Source organism: Acomys russatus, chromosome 23 (assembly GCF_903995435.1).
Source record: "Acomys russatus chromosome 23, mAcoRus1.1, whole genome shotgun sequence".
Classification (NCBI taxonomy): Eukaryota; Metazoa; Chordata; class Mammalia; order Rodentia; family Muridae; genus Acomys; species Acomys russatus.
Genome location: NC_067159.1, coordinates 1,170,068 through 1,187,173, shown reverse-complemented (window position 1 = coordinate 1,187,173; position 17,106 = coordinate 1,170,068). Strand labels below are relative to the sequence as shown.

At 43.5% G+C, this 17,106-nt stretch overlaps 1 protein-coding gene across 1 annotated transcript in view; it reads left to right on the top strand.

The window, feature by feature from the left end:
• LOC127206672 (myomegalin) overlaps positions 1-17,106 on the top strand; it is a 130,232-nt gene that overhangs the window by 81,602 nt on the left and 31,524 nt on the right. The window contains 2 exon segments of the mRNA XM_051166019.1: positions 9,202-9,290; positions 15,326-15,558. Coding sequence (XP_051021976.1) covers positions 9,202-9,290; positions 15,326-15,558 — 322 coding nt within the window.

Genomic DNA, 17,106 nt, shown 5'->3' with positions numbered 1-17,106 from the left:
CATGACAGGTAGAGAAAGGGCCCTGAAGATTTCGTTTCTAGCATCTTAAATGTCAAGCATCTGGAAAGGAACAGGTTACTTGTGGGGGACCGTGGATGCTGCACCATTAGTTCTCCTACTGCTGACGGGTATGGGCTTCCCAGAGTAGGAGCTGGGGTAGCATAGTCCAGGCTTCCCAGCACCCTAAGAAAGGCTGAGTCCCCTTCCTGAGCTAGACTGAGCACAAGGCTTTCCCTTTCTTTTTTGACATGGCTCATGACATCCATGTGTTGACATGGCACATGTTACATTCTAAATTCTAGTCAAGATTCTGTAATCTCAGATGAGTGTCAGTCACTCTGGAGTGGACAGGAAGGAAGTATTCTGCCAGAGAAGCACCTTGCAATCTTCTGACGAAGTAGTTGACAAAAATTGATAACCTGTTAACAGCCATTAGGGGGAGAAAAAAAATCATTTCATAGGAAAGACAGAGGAAATATAAGCAGAACCATCGATTTTTTTTTTTTTTGTAGTACCTCATTTTAAGAGACTTTCAGGCCTGCCTGCACAAAACTAACAAGGAAGAGGATAATAGAGTTGAGCTATGGACTTGTCAATCAAAGACTAGTCTCGTGTCATTCATTACAAGGCAATTAGGAAACATGTTTACTTAAGTTTACTAATAGGCCAACAGAGTTTTGCAAAGCTGCTATTAAGTTTCAACTGTAAATAACTCTAGGGCTCTAAGGGTTCACAGTGATTTTAATAATGTCTGTTAATCATTTGTGCATCTGCCACCCCCTAACAAGAGTTGGTGGATAGGCAGATCAAGAGTTTGTTGTTGGTCTCATAAACGTGACTAAAGTCTGGTACTGACTTTCTGGTCCTGATGCTAGAATGATGCTGGAGACCAGAATGCTTTGAGGGAGCATGCTAGGCCCACAAGCCCATGCAATAATTTGACATCTGGTTACAGGACACAATTCTGATGAATTGTATTGCGTGAGCCATAAGTGGGTGGTACTGATTCTACAGATCATCCATAGAATTGGATTTTGGCCTTCCTCTGTGGGAGCACAGTCTGTGGCAGCTGGACTTGTCTGCCTTCACTGGGGGCTTTTAAAAGAGCACAGTAAACTGAGATCTAAAGCATCACACACTTACAGAAGCTGTGTGTCAATAAGAAATTTCTTGGAAGCTGGGTGTGGTGGCACACACCTGTAATCCCAGCCCTCAGTGAGCCAGGGGTGGCAGATTTCTGAGTTTGAGGCCAGCCTGGTCTACAGAGTAAGTTCCAGAACTGTCAAGGTGACACAGAGAAAACTTTGTTTTGAAAAACCACATCAAAAAAATAAAAATTTTAAAAGAAAAATAATGAAGTAGATTTTTCCTTAGGCTTTTAAAAATTAGAAGCATGGAACTTTAATTAAGAAAAATCCATTATTGATAGATTTCATTTGTCTCACATTTCCTTTTAAATAGTGGCAAATCTCTGCCGAGTAGTAATGCCTGGAAGACGTCAAGTAGATAAGTCTAGATTTTAAAACTCTTGGGTTGAGAACAGCTTCAGGAAGATTCATTTAAGGAATAAAGTACAAGTCCTTCTGACCGCCCTTTCTATGCTCTCTCCTGTTTTAGAATTTTTTGTTGCTGTATATCTCATTTTGGGAGATCGAACCCAGAGCTTTGTGCATGTTGGCAAGTGCCGCACCGCCTCTGCCGCAGGCATAGATCACATTGTTGAAGTCTAATTGTTAGTAGGCTTCGCTTAGCAGCTTTCTTACATTCTGTTTATAGCAACTTAGCCAAGTTACAACTTCCAAAAGGATTGGTTGGGCTATTTTAATGCACTGCTCTTCTCCTGTGGAGATGTATCCTTTTTTTTTCATTTTTCCCGCTTCCACCTCATCTGCTTCCATACCCACATCTCTTCACCCACATATAGACAGCACTACTATTTTTAGTACTGCTAGTTGTAGGGAAATCACACCACCCCCGTCTATATTTTAGGACATTTTCTGCCATGTTATATATAGAAAGAGACCTATTAAGGATCAAAGAAAATCGAAACCCACGTAGACTCCTACCTGCAAAGAGAGTTTCCTTAGAAGGGTTATAGCAGATTAGACGCACATGGTTCACAGGTGTGTGGCTTCTGTGGCGGAGATGCATCAAGCCCTCCCAGTGTCTAGGTAGTAAGAGCTGGGATTACATCTTCAAAGCAGTTCAAGAAAGTCCATCGAGCTTTCCCTGCTGTGATCCGCACGCTGGATCTGGAATCTCATGGTAGAGGCCTGTGGGGAGAAGCACCAGGTCACTCTTGACTGGCACCTGCTCTTTCTCAGAAGTAACATTTGATTGGCTGCCCAAAGCTCTTGACTGGGAAGCCCAGCCAGTCCTAAACCCTAATAGTTTAGCTTTCCCCGAGCTGTCATCTCAGGACTCTGATCCCATTGTTTAGACTCAACTCAGAAAACTCCTGCGAGAATTTCTTACTTTCATCATCTTTTTATAGGAGAGAGTCACAAAAATGTTCACATTTTGGACTCCTGAAAAACCCTCGCTGTCTCTTCCCAAGTCTCTTAGTAGTATTTAGCCGGTTCACCAGCAGTGGCCTGCAGGAAAGGGTACCACCTCCCTTTGACCTTAGGAAGGCCACGCTGTAACTCTCATGCTGTCTAGCAGAGCAGGTGCTTAGAGACTAGCACCTGTGAGATGCAAGCGCCTATTTAATCATTTCCCTTTGGTTGAAGCTCAGCAAACTTTTCTCCTCCTTTTGGTAGTCTATATAATCCAGAGAAGCATCTGGAAGCATAAAGTCCATCCATAGCAAGCCAGTAATAAAAACCAAAGATGCAGAAGTAGATTGAACATGGCAGGGGTTTCTCTAGGGTGGGGTAGGTTGAATATGGCAATGGTTTCTCTAGGATGGGGTAGGTTGAACATGGCAGTGGTTTCTCTAGGGTAGGGTTTCGAATCTCACTCTGGGATGATGGACTGAAGTTGCCCTGTTACCATTTGTAACAATGATGTTTTAAAGCATTTTATTATAATCAGAAAAATAAATGTATTACCTTTATGTACTCTGAGTACTGACAGAAAGTAAGTCCTCAGCTTTTTTTTCCATATAATCGCACAAGCCAGGATGAGTGTTCCGAATAAAAATTAGCACTGGACTTTATCACCAGCAGAGAATGAGCAGTGGAAGGGAACTCAAAAGCTAGATAGCCAACAGGTTTTTAGCAGATTTCAGGTAAGAATAATTCAACCCACAAAGTGATGCTCTTGTTTGATGTTATTTTTCCTTTGTCATTGTTCGAAATCAAATTCCAGAGATTAAAGTGTTTATTATACTGCCTTTGTGCTAAAGCTGGAAGAATAAAATAGAATGTTGGGACAGTATTGTGAAATTTTTATCCAAAGTAATTTGAGAAGTTAGGACTGTTAGACATATAAGCCCTGCTCCCTAGATCTTGGCGGAGGCAGGTTGAGTTGCTGTCAGTGGCTAAGAGGGCACGGGCCTGCTCTGTACAGCTGCCAGGCATTGTCCTAGAGAAAGGCTGCTCGACCTAAGAGCCCGTGTGTAGACAGGTGTGCCCTGCAGGCCAGACATGCCTATGTGTGAAGTACTGTTTAATAGTAAGAAGCAGGGTTACCGCTTTTATCATGAGAGATTTTGTGGGCTGCTGAGAAAGGGTGATTTACAAGCACTTCAGATGAAGAGGGAAGTGACACATCACATGATCAGAAAACCTGCCACTCACTTCCTTCCAGGACTTTCCATGTTAAGCTTCCTATTTTCTCAGAGTTCGTTCTTCATGGGACTGTGCTGTTCAGCTGTAAACACCTGTGCTTTGTGTGCGTGCCAGCATACCTGCTCATTTAGTTGAGACACACCAAAACTTGTTATTCATCCAATAAAACTATCAAAGGCCAACAGAAGCTATTTGGTTTCATTCTTAAAGATTTATGAGAAAGAGAGAGAAATCTTTTTTTCTTTTCCTTTATAAGAGTCAGTCTATCGATCATTGTACTAAAATTCTAGGTCCATAACATAGCCTATGCATTTATTTATTTAACTGAAGAAGAGGAAACTTGATTTTTTTTTTTTTTTCTCCTCTCAAGGAAGCTAGACCAAAGGAAGCTTCCCCGTGGGGGTGCAGTGTGCTCACTAAACCGCAGACATGTGCTGTTGCCCTCCTGGCTGAGGAGATGTGGTGACTGCAGGCTGGTTTGACGGCCAGTTGCTGTGGGTGGTACCATCTCTTAATGTCCCTCCAAAGAGCACAGCTTTTCTGTTCGTTGAAGAAAATATGCTACAAGAGTTCCTGGGCATGGTAGAATTAGTTTATAGGACAGAGATTATGGGCATGTCTTCTGATCTGCCAGGATGGCCCTAATTTATATATGTCCTGGGTAGTTTCAGATAGGCGAAACAGTGAATTAACAACCTGTTTGGAAACTAGACACTAAAGTCCTATTGCGATTGCATGCCCAGGAGAGTCATTTGATTATAATTTGCTTTACAGTCATTTCACATGGTTTCTTTCTTAGTAATATTCACACTGGCTGGCCCTCTTAGGAAACATTGCATTTGAAAGACAGAAGTACAGCATAAAAAGGCTTGGCTGTTGGTAATTAATAGAGCTTTGCTACCTATTTTCTAAAACCATAGCATTAAAAACAAAAAAACAAAACAAACAAAAACTCAGCAGAAACAAAAGCTAAGGAGAAGTGTAAAGATTCCCGATATCAATACAGTCCTGAAGCGAATGGATGCAGGAGAAACAGCAGCTTTATAGGGAATTTTTGTCTTTGATTCTCGTACAGCATCATAATCCTGAGCCAGCAAAACTCAGTATTGGTCCATAATGTGAAAGTGTGAGCCCATGGCAGCGTGCCTGGGAATGAACGTGGGATGGGCCAGAGAGGGCCGGTACAGGATCGTCAGGGAAAGAAGAGCTGGTCTGCAGACTTTCTCAGACTGAGCTTCAGCGCTCTTCAGCTCCACACCACCCCTGTAACTGTGGGAAGGGACCACTCATTACTGTTGCCATATAAATAACTTAAGGGAAGCAATGACCATAGAGGGGAGTTCAGAGAAAATGCCTTGACTCTACCCAGATTTTACATGACAAAGAATTGTCAGGAAAGTGCGTAGATTTTCCTATTAAGCTTATTCGTGCATAGTGGCATTTCAAGGCAGTTCTAATTTGATGATGACGATGGCAGCTTTCCAAAAGGGACCACCTCATATCTCTAACAGCCCAGACTTTCCCGCTTGCCCAGTGATGCAGCAATCCAGAAAGAAAGGCATGCAAGTAAAATCAGTAACATCAGTGCTAACACTTAGCTTAGCTCATCTCTGTAGCCTTTAGCCGTGCCAGCCCTCGCCTCTCAGCACAAGGACGACTTCAGTTCCCCAGGAGAAGCAAAATGGTACTATTTGAGGGCAGGACCTACTGCACACACAGGGAGCCAAACGCTGTTCTAAGCACACAGCAGCAGTATGTTGAAGTCTGAGGCTTTTGAAGTTTGCAGCACCTGCCTGGAACAGATAGCACTCCTAACCCTAATTAAAGTCACGTAACTAGAGGCAACAGCAGGTCCTGGCAGATGATGTGGACCAGAGTCCACATTCTTGATCACCCTGACATCTCCAGTGCCTACCAAAGCGCAGGGTTCTACCTCACTGGAAGGAGTGCCTTGCCTTTGCACAACGCATGAGCTATCAGCACAAGGGTTTTGTTACCTTTCGGAGCCTTGTTTTATTTCCATGAACTTTGTAAAATTATATAGCTGGTAGAAAACAAATGGAACACATGGCATCACCCCCGTTCTGTGTGCTTCAGGGCCTAGGAACCTCTAAGAACCACAGCGAGAACATCCACTGAGGACTCAAGTGTAAGCCACACGCATGTGTTGACATGTGACGCATCATCTCAGAGAAGCAAGGTTATTGGAAATGGACAGGTCATTCACTCTCAGAGACTCGTGCGTTATCAAAGTGACCAGATGTTCAGTTTTTAAAGTGGTGAGGTCTCTTCCATTTAAACTAAAAGCTAAACTATCCCAAGAGAGTTAACGACAATAGTCTTTGGTTGCCTTGTGAAAAGCGTAGAAAATAGAACCCTTTATGAAACTTTTTTTTTTTTTTCCTTTTTTCTTGGAAGTGGGCCAGAGTCTCACTGGCCTCAAACTCACTGCATAGCTGGGGAAGACCTTCGACTCCTGATGTTCCTGCTTCCACCTAACAAGTACTGGGGTTCAGGAGTTTGCCACCAGGTCTGGTTTGCTGTGGTGCTGGGAATCAAGCCTACGGCTCTGCTAAGCAGGCGTGCTAACACTGAGCCACATGCCAGCCCTAAGAAAATGTCTCTTCATTCATTAAAAAATGAAAATTACGACAGAAAGAAGGATGCTAGTGATCACTTCTATTACTTTCTCCCCCATACTTTGTAGACCAGGCTGGCCTCGAACTCACAGAGATCCCCCTGCCTCTGCCTCCCAAGTGCTGGTATTAAAGACCTGTGCCACCACTGCCTGGCATAATGATCACTTCTAAATAGGACCCTGTGTGAGATATCATAGTCATTTTATTCTACTTCCTTTTGGGTTTTGGCTTTATTCTCAAACACACATTTTTCAGCATTTTAGTTTCAGGAAAAAGCAGAGTAACTATCAAGCTCCATTAGGGAAAGAGAAACAAAACCTCCATGTAGTAGATGGTTGGGGTAAGGGGGCATATTCTTCTTTTTCTATATCTAATTTCTGAGGAAGTCAGAAACAAGGCCCCATGGCCCCTCCCAGTGGTTTAAAGAAGAATAGTAGAAATGTGATTCCAGCAGCAGAAAGGCCCCTACCTTGCTCCTGGAACCTAGTGCAGGGATGGTTAGGGATATGGACTCAGCATAGAACAGACTCCATAGCCCAGCAACAGTGCCAAGGGATGCTGACCCCAAGGAGCTTCCTTGCTTCTCAGACTCATTGTCTAGCTCAAGGGAAATGATGGGGAAAGTTGCTTTCTTGATCTGTCACTGAGTGAGAAAATGTATTTTCTTTCAAAAAAAAAAAAACTGTTTATTACATACACAGTGTTCTGCCTCCATATACACCTGAACATCAGAAGAGGATAACAGATCTCATTATAGATGGTTGTTGGCCACCATGTGGTTGCTGGGAATTGAACTCAGGATGCCTGGAAGAGCAGACAGTGCTCTTAACTGCTGAGCCATCTCTCCAGCATTGTCTTTATGAAGGGAGAAATGTCATCTCTACTGTGGGACAGGGACAATATTTCAAAATAAGTATAATCTACAGATGTCACCAGGGGCTTGGTATTCTGGTCGAGTGGGTTTCTGAAATGGCTCAGGCTTAGGGAATATGCTCACTCACCCTCAGGAGGAAGAGTTCTTTCCACTCTGACAGTAGTTGGAAAGCCTTGCTGTATGCTGGCTGCTGTGGGTCTCTAAGATGCTGAGTGGTACAATGCACCTCCTGGTCAGTGGTTTACTGAATAGACTCTTGCTCTCCTGGGAAGGTATAGCAACATTCACAGTGCAGACTGGAGGCCTTAAGCTGTCAGCACAACACACTTGCCACCTCCCTCTTAGCCACTTGATGAGCTGAGCAAGCCATTGCAAATGCATTTGCATGGACTTGCAGGCACTAAGAATTGAAAGGCACATGTGAGCTGCCCACCTTCTGCTTGCTGTGTGGAATAGACATAGTTCGGGCTTTGTTGGGATGAGTAAGAAGTATGACCACTTGTGTTCATCCTCCATGTTGAGATTTCAAGTGTGAGTGTCTGGAGCTCAGGGGGACGTTCTTTGGTCTTGGAGGAAGTAGTTAGATTTGCCACCATAAGAAACTCCAGACACCCATCTACTGGCCCAAATCTTGTCAGTACTAGCTGTTAACCTCAGACAAACCATAGAGACTCTTTGAGCCCAAGGTTACTCAGTAGATAAAAGGGGATTTTAATAAGTTGGTTGCTGAAGTAGGGTCAGAACTAGATGTTGTTTGTTTGTTTGTTTTTGTTTTTAGACAGAGTTTCTCTGTTACACAGAGCCCTGGCTGTCCTGCAATCTCTTTGTAGACCAGGCTGGCCTTGAACTCACAGAAATCTGCCTGCCTCTGTCTCCCAAGTGCTGGGACTAAAGGCGTGCACTATCACACCCAGCCAGAACTAGATCTTAATGTTCCCTAAGTTGGCAAATTCCATGAGATACAAAAGTGCCACAATAGATCTTCTTTGATATTCTGAGGGGGGAAATCAGTACTGTGGGTCAGAGTTCTTAACATAGAATTGCATGTTCAGTCTTTTATTATAATCAAATTTAAAAGGAATAAATGTGACCTGTTTGTGCCATCCTGTATAGCAGTCAGTAGCCACGTGTGGCCATTTCAATGTAAGCTACCGACCAAAGTCGTCTGTCTTGAGCAGCGCCATCCTCAGTGAGGGCTCTCTTTCCCAGCACCAGCCTGGATCTTTGCCCAGACCGCTAACTTCAGCCACTTGTTCCTTACAGCAGGATGTAGGCCCTTGTGCTCCAGGGTGACCAAGACATCACTGAAGGAAGAAAGGGTGAGACTGTATACCATTTGAGCAGAGCAGTACAGAGAATCTTCCAGGCAAAGGTTGTTGGCACTGAAAGAGAGACTGTGAGAGGTGTGGAGGAGGGGTGGTTAGAGGAAGGAATTAGAAAGCCCCTGGCTCACCCTGTGTCTCACATCCCAACCTGAACCTCTGTGAGACTCAGAAACCCAGAGAAGAGTTCCTCAGAGATACTGTCACCCTATGCGCACCCCATCCCAACCATGGAAAGAGTGTGAGAGTGCTACCCCATCCCAGGAAGTGAGGGGCCTGCTCAGCTGTCAGTGGTGGGAGAAGAGCTAGTAATGTCTGGCCATGTTAATATGATGTTACTCTGTGAGCAAAGTGGAGAAGAACTCATTGCAATAGGGGAGAGGAGCAGCCACTCTAAAGGCTTCCGAGGTGTAGCTGGGCGGTCAAAGCGAGCTGATTTTGAGGCTTACGCTTAGATATTAGGAAGGAGGTAATGCTGGCAGAGAAGGCTTGGCTCTGTCTTCCCTTCCACTGAAGGGCCAAGAGTATAAAGTGCGGAAGAAATCAGAAGTAGATGGCAGGTGTGTAACTGTACCCGCCATCTGGAAGCCATCTGCAAAGGAGTCACCTTTCTCTTCTGGACCTTCTTCCAGGGGCTCCTGCAGGCGACGACACTGAAGATGCAAGCACGGAGTTCACAGACAGCATCGAGGAGGAGGCTGCACACAACAGCCACCAGCAAGTAAGTCAGTGTCAGGCTTGAGGGTTCCCAGGGATCTGACCTCCAGCGTCCATGCGCTGGGAGTGAGAAGGCATCGCTATGTAACCTGCTCCTCCTGTGCTCCCTTGTCTTCCTCGCTCTTCCTGTCCAGTGTACTCTTTGTTTTTACTTCTTCTACTTCTTATTTCTGCTTATTATCCCTTCCTACCTACCTTTGGCCCTATTTACTCTCTGTAGCTTTAGCTTCAGAAGAATGAATTTTTTTACTCACAAGACAATGGTGGCTTCCTCTCTTTGGTTTTTATGACTGAAACACAAAACAGAAGACGAGGAGACACTGAAGGACTGTCTCGGGGGATGGCAAGGCCGAGAGCCTGCTTGACAAGAGTGCTGTCTGAGAAACTCATAGAGGATTGCAATGCCTCCAAAGCAGGGACACCTCTCTCTCTCTCTCTCTCTCTCTCTCTCTCTCTCTCTCTCTCTCTCTCTCTCTCTCTCTCTCTCTCTGTGTGTGTGTGTGTGTGTGTGTGTGTGTGTGTGTGTGTGTGTGTGTGTGAAATAGAAGACAGCCAGCCCTGCCAGGCCACAGAATTTGGCACTGGCCCACCACTGAGGCCAGTACATCAAGGTGTAATGTCTCAAGGCCAAGAGCGAATGTTCCAGACCTCAGAGACTACGTCACCTTTAGTGATCTTAGCACTCACTGGAACTGGGTGTCCCCACCTTGCCCAGTGACATTCAACAGTCATGTCTCCCAAATGCCTGTGGCTCCTAAGTTGTTGCAGAGAAAGAGGACCACTGCCAGAGCGAATCTGGATTTTCTAGTGATTTCTTCCTTGGGGGCTACTAGGAGCACTTGTAGGGGAAATGAGGTCTCCTAGGTCCGCCTGTACATTTCCTGCATGAGGAAAAGAGGAGACATCCATTAAACTGATAAAAAGGCACCAAGGGAACAGGCTCCTAAACTGCATAGGATTTGTCATCGTTTTGGGCTCTTGACCTGAATTTGTCTGGGATCCCAGACATCATCCCCAGTTTCTTGACTTTCTATCAAGGTCCCCTCTGTGTTGCTGTCATTATGCCTGCCCCTCACTCTTCCCTCAAGCATTTTCGTTAGCTGCAGCTCTCTATTTGCTTCCTCTGCATCCTTCTCACTGAAAGTACTGGAAGTAGTACGTATACTACTTCCTCGGGACAGAGATACCACCCTGATTTCATCAAGGATCTCGGGGGAGAGAATTTTCAGGATGAGCAGAAGTCTACTCCAAAACAGACTGGGATGTTGGCCAGACAGCGTGGTTATAACAGTGGTGGGGCAGGAATTGCTTCAGATTAAAAAAGCAGAAGACACTGCTACGAGCATCAGGTTCGGACTTCTGTGCCCCAGCTGTTCCTGGTGCTGCAAGTCTTGCAGGCACACTGGTTTGTAAAGTTGTCTCTCCCCCAGCCTCCTCTCCTCACTCCAAGAAGGTGAGCGGAGTCTACTCGGAGAGGGTCAGTACCTTCTACACGCGGCCTGGAGTAGCCTTTGACCTAGCGCACACAGTGCTTATTTTGGCAGTAGGCGTAGGAAGTGTTCGGTGTAATCCTGAGCAAACCTTCCGAGTGGGGCTTTATTCTTCATAGACAGATGTGTGTGCCTACTGGTTAAGGGATCTACTGGGAGTAAGCTCCATTTTTTTCCCACCACCTTTTCTTCAACACCGATTTCCAGCTTTGAGCAGGAAGAACCTTGCTGTATGACATCATGGTATATGAAGCCGTCGTGACTTCACGTCATCTTTTGTGGTGTTTGAGTTGTGACTCCCCTGTTACCAATCAAATAAAGCTTGCTTTGCCATAACTACTGTGTGTCCATATTCTAAAGGTTTGTTTGCTTGTTTCCATGGAAATGGTACTTTTAAAGTTAGCCTCTGAGCTCTTCCTTATTGTATCCTTGGGAGATAAACTTTATTGTTGACCCCACACTCCCTCCTCCCCCTCCTTTTCTTTCTTTCTTTTTCTTCTTCTTCTTTTTTTTTTTTTTTTGTTTTGTTTTGTTTTTGTTTTTGTTTTTGTTTTTTTGTTGTTTTTTCGAGACAGGGTTTCTCTGTGTGTATTCTTGACTTTCCTGAACTCGCTTTGTAGACCAGGCTGGCCTTGAACTCACAGCGATCTGCCTGCCTCTGCTGGGATTACAGGCATGCGCCAGCTCACACTACTTCCACATTCTCTTCTTACCATAGCCATAGACACACGATCCCTGACAGGTAAGCCCACCTTTGTGTTCCCGGGCAAGAGTCAAAGAAAGCAAGTTTGTTTCTTCATCTTTAGGAAGTCACTTAGCCCAGAAAGCCTGACCACAATAGTAATCTTCCCTAGGTATGACCCACATCTCAAAAAGATGTAAGGTCTGTAAGAAATGCCTAGGAGATGTCCACAAAGGACACTGGAAAGCAGGCAGCCATTCCAGTTCATTTGAACATTTGCAATGCAGAAACATTCATCAGGAGTCAAGTTTCAAATGCAAAGAGGTCAGTAGACTAAATGTGACCTTTTCTTTGAGAAAAGCTATTTTAAAGTAGTAACATTTTATTATCAAATCATAATTAAATGTACGGAGTACAATGTGATGCTTTGATATACACATATATAGTGAAATAGTTAAGCCAAGTTAATTAATACAACTGTACCTCTCACCACTTTTTTATGTTGAGATATTTGAAATTTACTTATTTTAAAAATATACTTAATGTTAGCTATAGCCACCATGCTGAACAATTGATATCAAAACCTATTTCTTCTGTCTGTGTAAAGCTTTGTGAGTTTTCAAGTCCCCATTGTATCTTCCTTTCCACATCAAACTCTGGTGGCCGCTGACTGCTCTTCTTTCTCCTTCAGTCAGCTCAACTTTGATTGATTCCACATTTAAGTCATGTAGGAAGACGATGTGGTCTTTGTTTTTCTCTGAGCAGCTTTATTTCACATAGCCTAAAGTTCTCCAGACTTAGATAAATCACAGAACAGATCCTCTTTTTAAGACTCAGTACTTTTTCATTACATGTCATTTTCTTTGCTCATATATTCATAGACACCCAGGCTGACCCCACAGGGTGGCATTTGTGCATAGTATTGGAAAAGGAGTGCTGACCTCAGTTCATACTGACCTCAGTTCCAATTTACCCAGAAGCAGAAATCCTGGATTATATAGTAGTTATGTCTAGTGTTTTGTTTTTTTTTTTTTAAAGCTTCCTAACCACAAACGAGAACTCTTTCCTATGCTTTTTTCCTTTTCTTTCTTTTTTCCCCCAGTTCTGAGGAGAGAGCCTGGTACCTCATGCATGTTATCTTTCTTAAAACATATGCAACGACATTGTAATATGTATGAGGTGATGACTCCTTGTGCTTATAACACTGATTATTTGCAAAATGATGATTTCTTAATATCTTTAATATTATCTAAAAATTTACCTTTCCTGTGAGAAATATGAGGCGAGAGGGTGAAAACAAAACATGTCCAAAACAGGGCAAGATCTGAAGTAGGTCTATGAAACATCCAAAGGGTTAAACTGTGTAAAACAATTGCACAAGTGAATTAGGTGATAATGAAAAAAAAAAAAAAGAACAATAAGAGAATTATAATTTAAAATTGGACCCAAGGGAGTCACACTAGTATCACATACACTGGTATGAGTTTTTTATTTGAGGAAAAGAACAGGAATATTTGTTTTTCATAGATGGTAAAAGCTGATGAAGAGTCTAGATCATGATTCACTTTTCATACACTTATATCTAAATTATAAAGTTAGTAAAAAAAAAACCAAAAATATAAAAATCTAACGAACAAAAAAATATTTCAGAGCTGTGAAAACTCAAACTGGACAACAATCTACCAGGTGCGTTCAAACTGTGGCCCCATGTGTCTCAGAATGATTATAATGTCATATTGCCATATCATAAGATGGACACATCTGTGTCTATAAATCATTGCAATTATTTATTTTCTTACTGTAAAGTGAGAAATCAGATCAGATGAACCTTAAGGTCCATTTCCTATTTCATGAGTCAAAATGCTTCCCTTTAAAAGAAAACAGGTATACTGTGACCAGCTGACTAAAACACACACACAGGAAAGCCTCTCATCAATGGACGGACCTCATTGGAGATGGATACTATTTTCAAGCATTAAGCAACACCCAAGGTTAAGAAAAGGGTGACTGCTGTGTTCATATTCAAGTCTAATGGTGATTTTGGTTATGTTTGTGGGTAAAGTCATGAGGTTTTCTTATATATTTTTGCCTACCTATTCATTATTTTGGGGACTTTTGAAGCTAGCCTTGCTTCTGGTCCTCCTGCCTCAGTCTCCCAAGTGCTGGAACTACAGGCATGGGTTACCATTTCTGGCACATCACATAGTTAAGTGAAGGCTATGGTAATAAGCCATCATAGTGCCCTGCCTAATACCCAACCCTCTTTTTTTGTTACTGCTGGGTGGTACATGTAGAGATGGCACCAGCTGACTACACCTAGCAGCAGTCTTAGAGATAGATGGACATTGTCTGTTGTCTGGTGACTGCTGGACTCGCAAAGCCCAGATGGGATTCAATGCCTAAAGACTGAACAGCTGTGCCTATAACTCTTGTTCTCGGCTGCCTACCACTTGGCAATTTCAGTTGCTGTGGTACTAAGTGCCATTGCGTGTGTGCTATGGATGAATGCTACCACAGACCTGCAACATGGGTCTGGCCTAGCTTTGTTATGAGTAATGCAAGTGTCAGCAGGTTTGGTACCACCCAAACTGCTCTATTGATCTGTATACCTTGCTCTGGGTCCTATTCTATTCAATACGTTAGTGACCTAAGTGAATGAGAAAAAAATATAAAATATTATACGAATCATCTCTAGTCAGGTGACCACTACATGGATTATAGAGATGCACATTAACTATTTTAATGCCTTTGTAATTGGGATATGTTTCTGTGTAGCCAGGATACATTTATAAGTGACAAACATGATTCACAATATTAATAGAGGTAAAAAAGAAAATAGCATGACACAGAAATTACTGTGTGGAGCGGTGGAAAGTGAGAGTCAAAATTGACCTGAAGTTGAATATAGCTTCCAAATGGTGTCGCCGAGAGGAAAAACAAGTCAACATGACTGGGAGGTAGGGAAAGTGCTGCTGAGGCGCATGCAGTGGCACCTGCTTATAATCACCCTAGCACTCGGAGGAGAGCCAGGACAATCAAAAGTTCAAGGGCAGCCTGAGATACTAGTGACATTGCGGCCAGTGTGAGCACTAAGGCAAGACCCTGTTTCAAAAACTGGGGAGGAAGGAGGAAGAGGAAATCCTTACATTGAAATAGTCATATACTATGTGGCTTATCACGCTCAGGTTTTGATTTGTATTAATACAATTTTTAAAGTGTAGAAAAAAGCGAGAGCTACATCTAGTGTGTCTACTAAGAAACTCTAAGCATTCACAGCTTCCCACCTGGGAAAGGCACGTTAAGGCCTGTTTTACATGAAACATTTAGGAGTGAATTCAAGAGAATCCTTAAGAAGAAAGGCACTGAGAAATTTTCTGCCTTTTTTTTTCTTCTCTCGTGGATCGATTTATAGAGAGAATTTAGCTTATTGTGTTGGCACAGGGATAATAATCGAAAAGGGAAACGAGGTGTCCAGTAGGGTGGCTTTACCTCAAATCCCCTGTGATTGTAGGGTGGGATCTCTTGCTGTTGGTGGCCATAAGCACCCTGACTCAGAAGCAGAGTTTCAGGGGACTCCACACCCCTATGGGGAGAAGCATCGCAGTATTGTTATCTGCTAGGCCAGGTCAAACCGCGTTTGTCTGCACCCAGGGTGGGTGAGCTCATGTGTGTTGCTCACCATCTCTGGAGTCTCTTCTTTGTCCTACTCTGTGTCCTCGCTTCCCAAGCCAATCCCAGGGCCCTCGTGACTGCCTTCAACAACGGAGCATTCCGTCTTGTCTTTTGTCTCTGTGAGGAGCTGCCCTTGCCTGCACTCTCGCATCCTTTTCAGTGGCCTAACTTCTTTAAACCATGATTTTCCTCCAGATCATCAAGGTGGCCTTGGAGAAAAGCCTGGCGACCATGGAGACCCAGAACACATGTCCTCATCCCCCTTCCCCGGCGGGAGAGGACAGTAACAGGTGCCTCCAGGAGGAAATGCTCCACCTGAGGGCTGAAATCCACCAGCACTTAGAGGAGAAGAGAAAAGCTGAGGCAGAACTCAAGGGGCTAAAGGCTCAAATTGAGGAAGCGGGATTCTCCTCTGTGGCCCACATCAGGTATGTCCCACCTTTTCCCCAGATCATGAGCTACTGCAGCCAAGAACTCACCTCAGGGCACCTGTGGCATCGGCGCAGCCCTAGGGTGAGCCATGTCATCAGCTCTGAGCCTTCATCCTTCTATGTGCTTTTCATAGAAAAGTTAATGGTATTAGGTAGTGTTAGTATTATTCACTTTCATTACTAAAGTAATCTGGTCTTATTTCAGTATTATAATGCCTATGTATGGACAGAATCTATGGGTGTTGTATGGGTGCAGCCTTCTTACCCAGGAGGCTTCACTGCTGTACAGGGAACTGAGAGCTCATGCAGAGGAGCATTTACATAGCCCCGCCTGTCTCCGTTCATCTCCCTCTCAGCACAAACAACTGAACCACGGAACTGCAACTTTAGCAGTCTTTGCCATTTCACTACAATTATAAAACTGATAGGCACTGATAAGCTACTTTGGGGTAAGATTTTTTTTAATGCTGAAAACCACATTAATACTGTAGAGTTTCAGTATGATGACCCTCCTCAGATGATCAAGTGGAGATAATAGGGGAAGACACCAGATGTCAACCTCCAGCCTCCACACGGGTACACACACACTCACATACACACACACACACACACACACACACTCTCACACATACTCACACACATTCACACACACACACACTCATACACACACACACACTCTCACACATACTCACACACATTCATACACACACACTCATACACACACTCTCACACACACACTCTCACACATACTCACACACATTCATACACACACACTCATACACACACTCTCACACACACACTCTCACACATACTCACACACATTCATACACACACACACTCATACACACACACACACACTCTCACACATACTCACACACATTCATACACACACACACTCATACACACACACACACACACTCTCACACATACTCACACACATTCATACACACACACACTCATACACACACACACACACACACTCTCACACATACTCACACACATTCATACACACACATACTCATGCACACTCACACACACTATTATTAAATCTTGTCATTCTAGATATCAGTTTTTTTATGTTGAATTATCCTGATAATTCTTTCCTTTTCACCCAAGTTAAAATGTAAATTTTACTTAGGCTTCTCTCTGTGTGTGAATTTAGTTGTCATGGCCATGGAACGATGCATCTCTTACTTCAATATATACCATGTACAGACACTTTGGTAGGTTACTTTCATTTTTCCATGGAGTTATTAACCTGAAGTTTTGAATTGTTTAGCTCTCTGCACTCAATCCTCAACACTGACGTGGAAGCTGGAATGCCCTAACACTCAGTCCCTTGCTAAGCTTCACTCTCACTAGTTTACAGTATGAAAACATCAGACTTTAACCCAAAATAGAGGTGTCAAAATAACGAATATTCTTTTCTACACATGTTCCTTTTCTCACCCTCCTTCCTGCTAACTTTGGTCATAGCCCTCCACTCTTTTTCTCCTCTGAGAGGTCTATGCCCTAGAGGATTTTCTCCCATGAATCCACACCTAA